This window comes from Populus alba, chromosome 10 (assembly GCF_005239225.2).
Source record: "Populus alba chromosome 10, ASM523922v2, whole genome shotgun sequence".
NCBI classification, from domain to species: domain Eukaryota; kingdom Viridiplantae; phylum Streptophyta; class Magnoliopsida; order Malpighiales; family Salicaceae; genus Populus; species Populus alba.
This window is the reverse complement of record NC_133293.1, coordinates 4,740,871-4,751,572: the sequence shown is the minus strand read 5'-3', so window position 1 is coordinate 4,751,572 and position 10,702 is coordinate 4,740,871. Positions and strand designations below refer to the sequence as shown.

General features: G+C 32.8%; 1 protein-coding gene across 3 annotated transcripts; it reads left to right on the top strand.

The window, feature by feature from the left end:
• The first annotated feature begins 2,948 nt into the window (after positions 1–2,948).
• Positions 2,949–8,771, top strand: LOC118034545 (mitogen-activated protein kinase 16-like). 3 transcript variants are annotated; one of them, XM_073412086.1, is made up of 11 exons: positions 2,949–3,634; positions 4,663–5,071; positions 5,278–5,405; positions 5,528–5,587; positions 5,824–5,973; positions 6,100–6,255; positions 6,339–6,550; positions 6,723–6,824; positions 6,913–7,073; positions 7,522–7,554; positions 7,915–8,771. In XM_073412086.1, the coding sequence occupies exons 1-11, from the start codon at positions 3,611–3,613 to the stop codon at positions 8,097–8,099; spliced, it is 1,620 nt and encodes a 539-aa protein (XP_073268187.1). In that variant the 5' UTR covers positions 2,949–3,610; the 3' UTR covers positions 8,100–8,771. The 3 variants fall into 3 exon arrangements, with proteins under 3 accessions (XP_073268187.1, XP_073268186.1, XP_073268188.1); XM_073412085.1 differs by having other exon boundaries at positions 7,912–8,771; XM_073412087.1 differs by lacking the exon at positions 7,522–7,554 and having other exon boundaries at positions 2,950–3,634; positions 7,912–8,771.
• Positions 8,772–10,702: the final 1,931 nt, after the last annotated feature.

Here is a 10,702-nt window from a genome sequence, read left to right as displayed (position 1 = left end):
TGCGTAGGCTTCAAGATAACTTTTTCTTCTCTTTTTTTTTACTAAAAGATTATTGTGTCCTTTTATTAGTTTTTTGTATCCATTCAAATCCTTATTTTTTTTCTTATTACTATTTGTTTTGTTTTTATTTTTTTTTAGTTGATTTTTTTCTTTAATTTTGTCATTCATCATTTGATTTCAATTAATTTTTATATCAAACTTAGTCCTATTCTTTTTATTTCTATTTATTTTTTAACCCATTTTCTAATTGAATTTTATTTTCAATTTTACCCTAAAATATTTGATTTCAAATTATTTTTATATCAAATTTAGTCCATATTCTTTTTATTAGAATTTATTTTGTTTAATAGCCTTTTTTTATTGCATTTTCTTTTCAATTTCATCCCCAAGCATTTTATTGATTTATAATTTTGCTTTGTTGTTTTTTAGAGTCTGCTTTCTTTGAGGCTTGTCATGAGCTCATGACCAAGACCATGAGTCTTGAAGAGTAACATTGGTTGAGTCTAGTCTTTTTTAGGACCTTTTTTTTTTAAAGAAAAAATTTAATTTCATCCTTCAACATTTAATTTATTGAGAATTGGTCTTTATGTTTTTTTTTTTTTTTTTTTTTTTAATGGTGTTATTCCAATCATGTGCCTATGGTCACCAAGTCAATGGGTTAACCTGAGTTGACATGAATTTTTTTTGTTGCTTTTTTCCTAATTTTTTTTTCCGGTTTCACCCTTGTAAATAGGGTTATTTTGTAATTGAGCTTAATAGTTTAACCTGAATGGGCTTAGGTCGGTTTTTATTTAATACTGTTGTGTTTTTTATTATTAATTAAATTAGTTGATCTTATTAAACCTAATTAAGTCAATGGCTCGAATCCTGAATTGTTTTGGTTTTTTTAACATTGGCATCATCTTAGCATATTTTTTTATCATGGAAAAAAATTAGGCTAGTTCATGGTGCCCCTATCTAGTCCCATACAAGGAAAAAAAAACAACAAAGAATTGTATAATTTGTTTTTCGCAATTTTAGGGCAAGTTGAGTGGAAAAGATGATATTAGACACAAAACTAATTTTTATTTATCCTTTCCAAATGCACTCCAAAATTATCTCTTTCAAGGTTGAAAAAAAAAATTCAATTTCTGGTTCTTTATTTGTCTCCCTATTTGCTCAAAAAACAAAATGCCATTGATTTTTGTGTTTAGAGCTTGTTTAGTATCGTGGTAATATTTATTTTTTAAGTTTATTTTATTTGGAAATATATTAAAATAATATTTTTTTATTTTTAAATTTTTAGGTCTTTTTATATTTTCAAGGAACAACATAAAGACTTTAATACCCTTAGAAACAAAAAAAAAACTTGCAACCAAGGTTATTTGCGTATTTCTAGGTGTTTGTGTTTGGTAATTGATAGGTTGGATTGATGGCAACTTGGTCTTTTAATAATTTTATTGTCAATTAGAAAACATTTTGCTTGTGCGTGTGTGACATGTGCAAACGAGTGGGTAACACCCGCACTAGTCAAGTAAATTAGAAGCGACTTAACGTGTTCTTTCCAACGATGCGGGGTGTGTAGCTGGCGGAGGAGTGCTTAAACTCCGATGAACCTTTTTCTCAATCTTCTCTTTGCCAAAAGATGAACATGTCTTTCCATTAGTTTTTTTTGTATCCTTACTTGTCCTTTTTTTTATTATTATTATTGTTTTTTATTTTTTTTTATTTTTTTTGGTGATTTTTTTCTTTAATTTTGTCCCTCATCATTAGATTTTAATTAATTTGTATATCAAACTTGATCCCTATTCTTTTTATTTTCGTTTTTTTTTTAACCCCTTTTCTAATTGAACTTTATTTTCAATTTCATTCCGCAACATTTGATTTCAAATTATTTTTATATCAAATTTAGTTTACGTTCCTTTTATTGATATTCTTTTGTTTAGGAGCCTTGTTTTATTGTATTTTCTTTTTAATTTCATCCCCTAATATTTTATTAATTTATAATTTTGCTTTGTTGTTTTTTAGGGTCTACTTTCTTTGAGACTTGTCACGGGCTCATGGACAAGGTCATGAGTCTAGAAGGTTAAAATAGGTTGAATTTGAATTTTTTTTAAAACTATTTTTATTTTTTATTTTCAATTTTATTATTCAATATTTAATTTATTGGGAATTGACATTCGTGCTTTTTTTTTTTTCTATGAGGTTTCGCAATCATGTGTCCATGATCACCAAGTTAGCGTGTTAACCTGGGTTCACATTAATTGTTTTTTTGTTGTTTTTTTTTAATTTTTTAATTTTATTCTTCAACATTTAGTTGTTTTTTAATTGAAATTAAGAGTTTAACCTAGATGGGCTTAGGTTGGGTTTTTTCTTCTTTTAGCTTATTTTACCTTGTCAATTTTTTTGTGAGTTTGTTTATTATTATTGTTTTTTTATATTTATTAAGTTAGTTGATTTTATTAAACCTAATCGAGTTAATGACTTGAATCTCATTTTTATTTGTTTGTTAACACTTACATTATCTTGGCATTTTTTTTTATGTAGTAAAAAAATTAGGCTCCTTCATAGCACCTCCTATCTAGTTTCATTCATAAACTATATATAAAAAAAGAATTTTATAATTCTTTTAGAACAAGATGAGTGAAAAAGATGAGTTAGACACAAAAGCTAATTTTTATTTATTATTTCTAATTACAATCCAAAATTACCTTTCTCAAGGTTGAAGAACAAAAAAAGAAAAATTTCAATTTTTAGTTCCTTGTTTATCTCCATCCTTGTTCCATAAACAAAACGCCATTGACTTTTGTTTTATAGTTTATTTGGTATTGTTATAATAATTATTTTTAAATGTTTTTTATTAAAAAATATATTAAAATAATCTATTTTTTTCTTAAAAAATTTAATATTTTTTTTAAAAAAGTTTTAAAAAATATTTTTGGACGGTGAAGTTACTTGAAATTTTCTCTCCTCCTCTGTCGATTGAGATGCAAAAGCACTTTTCCAAAAGAACTTCTCGTCTCTTACATTACTTTTCTTGTTTCTGAACTACAAAGATACTTCCTTGTCTTTAGATTCTTCAAAATTTAGTTATATCCGCTATATATTTTTTTTAAAAGCACTCACTTCATCTTGATATGTTCTCTCTCTTTTCCAGCTAATACATTTTTAGTCTCCTCCGCCAGTTTTTGGCCACACATTCTCTTTATCTTGTCCCTTCTTCTCTCTCTTCGCTTCTTTCAGTTTAAAAAATCTGGTGTTTGTTCTTTGTTTTAACTTAAATCTGGCTACTTTAGCTTCGAAGCCTCAAAAGTTCTTTTATTTACTAACCCCGCCTTTTCGTTCTTTGTTGATCTTGCCATAATAGTGTGTATTTTATGTTCTTTAGGCTGTTTAGTCTTCTGGGTCTCTTTTGTTCTGCTGGTAGTTTGTGATCCCAACTATTAGTTCTGGTTTAAGGTTATTTGATCAATTTTGGCTTCTTGGTGCTCTTTTTTTTTTTTTTGTTTATACTGAGGTTGAGAATTCAGAATATCTGGTCCTCGTTTTTTTGTGTGATTGGAGTTGGGGTTCGTGCTCTCTCTTGTTGATTTATCAATTTGAAGATTGTTGATGCATTCTCTCTAATAAGATGCAGCCCGATCAGCGCAAAAAGGTAAGCAATCTAGTCATCATCTTTTGCAAGTAATTTTTATGAATATAAATTTCCATATCTGTGCACTTTTTGGACAATATCAAATTGGTTGTTGTGGTTACTACTGTCTTGTTAAAATACATCCAACTAGGCTTGGGATTGTGATTAGTTTCATTTTTCACCATGATCCCGTTAATCATTTTTGCGATCCATATTTATTTGTATTGCGTGTATAGTTTCTTCATACCAATGTGTGGAGGAACAGCTATCATGTTCATGTCTGTTTCTTTGACACATGCTTATGTTTTCCTGTTGCAAAATTGTGGCAGGTCCCACTAGAATACTATTTCCATGTAATTCAATTCTTATTTTTTTTTTAAGAAAAAAAAATGTTGTAATACAGAGGCACTGCATGTCTTGAAATAGGAGGAGGTATCAATCACATGTACGCATGTTCTTATCCTTTTTCTTTTTCACTTTTTGGGTTTTGGGGTAGGGGGTTAAATTCATGAAGATATTACCATGTTCTTATCCTTTTTCTTTTTCTAATTTTGCATGCAGAGCAGTAATTCTATTTCTAATTTACTTTTACTGGAAGTCGGATTTATAAATCTTATCTACAGCAGTTTCCATTCTTGTTGACAGACTAAAGGAGCAGTTTTTCTTCGTTAATATTTGAACTCTTCTAATCATAATGATGTGAAATATAATGTAGACCAAATAATTGCTCTACACTCAATAATTAAGTTGTGGATCAGTTTAATTGTTGGGTAAGCAGCAGTAGATTAGGATGTTGAATGAAGCAATTTGAAGTGATCTTTTCAAATGCTTGCAATGGTGTTCGGAAGATGCATGTTATTTTAATGATGTCAAACATGTTTACTTGTGCTATGTGTGCGTACGCAGCAAAAAATCACTTGTTGTAGCTAAAATGGGGTTGGAATACTCTTTAAATAATATTGCAAGTCGGTTTGATTGTTATTATAAATTTCTTCTTGAGCGTTTTTTTTCGTGTCCATGATTTGGCGTATTTGAACGTGGTATTGCAGTCATCCGTGGATGTAGACTTTTTCACAGAATATGGTGAGGGGAGCAGGTACAAAATAGAGGAAGTGATCGGCAAAGGAAGCTATGGTGTTGTGTGCTCTGCATATGATACGCATATTGGAGAAAAAGTTGCAATCAAGAAAATCAATGACATCTTTGAGCATGTCTCCGATGCCACCCGCATCCTTCGAGAAATTAAACTTCTTAGACTCCTGCGCCATCCAGATATTGTGGAGATCAAGCACATTTTGTTGCCTCCTTCCAGAAGGGAATTTAAGGACATATATGTTGTTTTTGAACTAATGGAATCTGATTTACACCAAGTTATCAAAGCAAATGATGATTTAACTCCAGAACACTATCAGTTTTTCCTTTATCAGCTTCTTAGAGGCCTCAAATACATACACACAGGTGATGGACTTGGTTTCTTGAAGTTCTAACTGTAAAATATTGAATTTGTTTTCGTACCCTACTTTTTTACGGTCACACTCATTGTGTGGTGCTGTATTGCTACATGCTGACACTCAGCATGTGTAGAAATATAAGGATCCGGTATTTGCTGATTTATTATTATGATTATTCCAACATAATGTATATATTTTTTAATGGTGTTGTAGCCAATGTCTTTCACCGGGATCTGAAACCCAAAAATATCTTAGCAAATGCCGACTGCAAGCTCAAGATCTGTGACTTTGGTCTCGCAAGAGTAGCCTTTAATGATACCCCAACTGCCATTTTCTGGACAGTAGGTTTTCTCTTGGCTTGATATAGCATTTTAATTTCCATATAAGGGGGTCCCTGTGATGGTTTCAAACGTTGATTTTCATTCATTTAGGGTTTTATTATTTCCTTTTCTTGTGGTCTCAGGATTATGTTGCAACAAGATGGTACAGAGCTCCGGAATTGTGTGGATCATTTTTCTCAAAGGTGCCATGACCATTGCCACCACCAATTTGTTACAAAGTTTTGTGAATCTCTTTTGACTATACTGGCTTTAATTGCTTCTCCCCTTGCATGGTTATTCCAGAACACCTTGAAATTATAATCACTACTTGCATGGTTCCTTTTGGGAGTTGGAGAGTTGTAGATAGTTAATGTTATCATATTCCAACTTACTTCCTGCAACAGTTCTTTTAGTCATCACTTCTGTTTTTCTTTTTCAGTATACGCCAGCAATAGACATATGGAGCATTGGATGCATATTTGCTGAACTATTGACAGGAAAACCTCTTTTCCCTGGGAAGAATGTAGTCCATCAATTGGATCTGATGACTGATCTCTTGGGAACACCATCGCCTGAAGCCATTGCAAGGGTATATTTCATGTGATAAGCTTTCCTTGAAACAGAACTGATTGTTTTATCATTTACAATCTGTGTTTTTCTTATCTTCATCCATGCAGTTGCTCTGTATGCTGAAGTATTGGTATTATATGAACAGGTACGCAATGAGAAAGCTCGAAGATACCTGAGCAGCATGAGAAAGAAGAAGCCCATTCCATTCTCCCAAAAGTTCCCTAATGCTGACCCCCTTGCACTTTGTTTGTTAGAAAGAATGTTGGCATTTGAACCAAAAGATCGACCTACTGCTGAAGAGGTAAATTTTGATACCTCTTCATCTTCACCTTGATAATGTGCCTCCCTTCTTCTAAAAGAGCATATTGTACTGCGTTTTGTCAGGCTCTCGCAGATCCATATTTTAAGGGCTTGGCCAAGGTTGAGAGAGAGCCTACTGCTCAACCAGTTACCAAGATGGAATTTGAATTTGAGAGACGAAGGATAACTAAAGAAGATGTACGAGAGCTTATATACCGAGAAATTCTTGAGTATCATCCTAAAATGTTGAAAGAATCTTTAGATGGTTCAGAGCCAACTGGGTTCATGTATCCAAGGTATTGGTGTTGTAAAATTAAGATTCTTGGTTTGTACCATCATAATTGTTAAAGCATATGCAGTATTCCATATACTTGAAGTATCAGTGCAAATTTGAGATTCCTGTTAGATTCAAGATGTTTTAGTGTCCCTGTGAAATAAATTATTAAGTTGTGAATTTTTCCATTGCAGTGCTGTTGACCATTTCAAGAAGCAATTTGCTTACCTTGAGGAGCACTATGGAAATGGTGCTCCTGTTGCTCCACCCGAGAGGCAGCATGCATCATTGCCCAGGTATCCCAATTCATAAAGTGTTTCAGTGCTGCCTCCCATTTATATTCGGGATTTTGTCAACTGAATTGATACAAATTCATGTATGCAGGCCATGTGTATTATATTCAGATAATACAATACAGAATTCAGCAGAAGTCACCAATGATCTCTCCAAGTGTTCTATCAAAGAAATTGAGAAGCCACGTGTAGACAGGAGTGATGGGGTGCCAATGACAAGGCTTCCTCTTCAAGTTCCTCAAAGTATCCAAGGTTTGCAATAATTGCATCTAGTTTAGCTTCATCTATTCTCATCTGCTCTCTTTGATGTCTTACTGAATTTCTAGGAAATCAAATATTTTATACTACATTTTTGTCTCTTTCCCTTTTAGAAACCTGTTGTCTCCAAAATTTGAAGGAGAAACCATTGTGAATCTTGTTTGTAACCTTTATCTTTTGTCTGATTCATCGGCTGACCAATTAACTTAGGTTTTCCTGACGTCTTTTAAGTGATTTGGTTGGCGTGGTATAAAATATTTGAGTTAGTGCACACAGCTTTTAGGAAGTCGACGAGGTTTTGCATTCACAACTTACAAATACATAATTCAGTATGAGAAATTATAATGGCTATTTAAGTTCTCAAGGAACTGAGTGTTTAATGTGTACATGTGATCTCGTCTGTCATCAAATTGTTTGATTTTACTCCCTTTTGCTCTATCAGGGTATTGCTGTTGTGACTTGCATTTACTATATGGTAAGAGACAAATGTTCAGAAGCACAGATGTTTTGAAGTTGATCATTCAATCAACGTGCTTAAAATTTCATGCATGTTTGTGCAACTTGATTATATTATCCAATTTATTCACCTTATTTGAAATATAGAAATATTTTTGAAAAATGTAGTGCGTAGCAAATATTATGTGCATCTTTTTCTTTTTTTCTTGGTGAAAATCCATGGACCAGGATGTATGCATTTAAGCAATGTGCTGTTGAGCTGATGCCTATGTAGATAGCTACCTTTCTCATCTCTTTCCTTTTAAACCTGGTTACTAACCTATTGACATATGTGATATACTACTGATGACTGTAATTTGAATGCCATTCTTTACAGCAGGTGCTGCACGATCTGGGAAAGTTGCAAGTTCAGTGCTGCGTTACAATAATTGTGGAGCAGCAGCAGCAGAGAATCTTGACCAGCAAACGATGGTCAGGAATCCAGCTATTTCAACTCAATACACCACTGCAAACTGTTCATATCCAAGAAGAAACCCAGCCTGTAAAAATGAGGGGAGAAGATGAGGGGGTTGAAGGTCCCAATGGATTGCAGCCAAAGCCACAGTATATGGCAAGGAAAGTTGCTGCTGCCCAAGGTGGACCTGGACATCACTGGTACTAATGGTGTTTTTCTCTGTAGCAACTCAAAGTGTTGACTGCCTACGTCCAACCTAATGGAGGCGGTTATCAAATAACATCCACAGATAGATCTTCTGCCAGTGCAAAATACATCAGATTCAAATGCTGTCATTTAGCAGTGCTTTTAACCAGCTCAGGCTCTTCAAAAGACATGTCTGGGGCTTCTGTTGAAAGAAGTTGAGCTGCAAGTTGTCATTCATATCACTGATTTAAGGTTGAACAGGTTCTTCAGCGTTTAGGATCCATGACGTGTTGCAGTCTGATTTAGCTCAATAACCAATATAACAAAGAATGTTTGATATCGCAAGTGTGGAGAAGGCAAAGTGATTGGTTGACTAGCCAAGTCTTACTGTTTTCTTTTAAAAAAATAAGTGATTTCTTTCCCCACTTTTGGGGTTTTCAATCTGAAGGTTGTATCAATCTGTTTGTTACTTTGTATTCGGAAAAAGGATACTTGTTCTTTCGTCTTGAATATTTGTCTCAGCAACTGGAAAATTTGGCCATAACTTGATCAAAAGGAGAATTAGGATGCAATGAAATTTGTTGTCATTATCACTACTTTATCTGGCTGTTCGTTATCTGTTTCTTTCATGCAGAAAGCTGGTAAATTCTTGTAGTTTTTGTATAGCAGCATTGCTGAGTTTGTTACCATGCATGTGGTTGGAAAAAAAAAAAAAGTTTAGCAAAATATATTTTTATTAAAATATATGTTTGGTTAAAATTATAGTTAAAATTATGATTTAACCAAAAAATATGTTAAAAGGTATTTATGGAAAATTATGGTTGAAATTGATGTTAATAAAATGATAAGAAAAAACATGGATTAAATTTTTATTTTGCAATTACATTAATATGCATTTGATTATTAATATGTTGAAAAAATAGTTATGTGAATTATAACATTGGTTTTATTGTTGCATTTAACTACTTGTAATTTCATTACGAATATAATTTATAAGTGAAGGCCTTTGGTTTTCATGGATTTTGTGAATGTGGAGCTATATCGGTTAAAAAATTCCTAGAAATAAAATTGGAATGATGATCAAATTCTATAAATACCAGATCTTTCTATGACTTCTAAATGAAGCCAGGTCGTCGGTATTTTACCGAGAGTTGTAAAAAAATTACCACCCATGCAACAATCATCGAAAGATATATTCCGTCGATATTTACCATTACTATTACCAACGGAATATATCCATCGGTATTTGATAGAGAATTCTGAAATATTTACCGTTCATGCCACAATCACCGATGTATATTTCATCAGTGATTACCGTTGAAAATACAGATGTAATGATTCCGTCAGTAAAATTCTTGCAGGAAAAGCTTTTTTTAGCGCGCTTCACCGTCTGCAATACTGTCAATTTTTTTCTTTTTTTTTAATTCCTGACAGAATTGATGATGGAATGAGAAATTACTGATGATCAATATTCCTACGGATGAATTCCGTTAGTGAGGCCATCAGCAAAAATGTTACCAATGATTTGCGTGTCTCATACCAGTGAAATGAATCCATCAATAAAACTATTTAATGGTGTAGTGCCAGATTTAGAAAGTGCTTCAATGAAATTCATTGTAATATTCTTCCATATACCTTCTAGTAATGGAAAGGGTTGTAGCAACCCTAGATAAGCCACCCTTTTTGGTTTTGCCTTATTGCAAGTATCATATTCTTCCACCACTTGTTTAACAATTTGCTTTATTGATGGCCAATAAAAATATGACTTAATTCTCTTATATGAATTTTGAATACATATGTGGCCCTCAACACAAGAATCATGAATAGCATCAACCAGTCTCTTCTTTAGTTCCTCGTTACTACCAATTACAACCATGTTCTTATATACCTTAGTACACCATCAGCTAATGTCGACTCAAGCCAACTGTTAGTATAGAGTAACTTCTTAGCCACAATATCTTTTAGTTGTGGATCATTTTCATAGAACTTGCTTATCTCTCCATACCACGTTTTAATTATTATTGTTATAGCATGAATGCAGTTGACATTGTCTATGATTACTCCTTTCTTTGCTATGAAGCTATATATCTTGCAGATAAACCTTCATGAACAAGGCATCTGCTACCAAGTTATCCATTCTTTTTCTATGTTAAATGGTATATTGTAGCCCTGACAACTTTGTTAGTCCTTTTCTTTGCAAAAGGGTGTGAATTTTCTATTCCAATAGGTATTCGAAGCTCTCATAATCAATTTTGATGATAAACTGAACATATTCCAAGTAGTGTCATTATCTATCAATTGCCATGAAAATGTCCATGAACTCCTTCTTATAAATTGACAATCTCAGGTGATGAGAACTTAAGGCCTTGCAAACAAATGCCAAAGGTTTTCCTTCTTGACTAAGCATTGCCTCCAACCTAAAAGCACATGCATAAGTTTCAAGGATAAAAACTTTATGAAAATCTAGAGATGCTAATACTAGAGCCTTACACAATGCCTTTTAAGGGCGATCAAAAGCTTTCTAAGC

Excerpts from the sequence above, each read along its gene's own strand:
- LOC118034545 (XM_073412085.1), top strand. The coding sequence starts at position 3,611 with ATGCAGCCCGATCAGCGCAAAAAG. Across the intron at positions 3,635-4,662 it reads AGCCCGATCAGCGCAAAAAG|TCATCCGTGGATGTAGACTT; the intron begins GTAAGCAATCTA and ends GTGGTATTGCAG. Across the intron at positions 7,074-7,521 it reads AGTTCCTCAAAGTATCCAAG|GGTATTGCTGTTGTGACTTG; the intron begins GTTTGCAATAAT and ends TTGCTCTATCAG.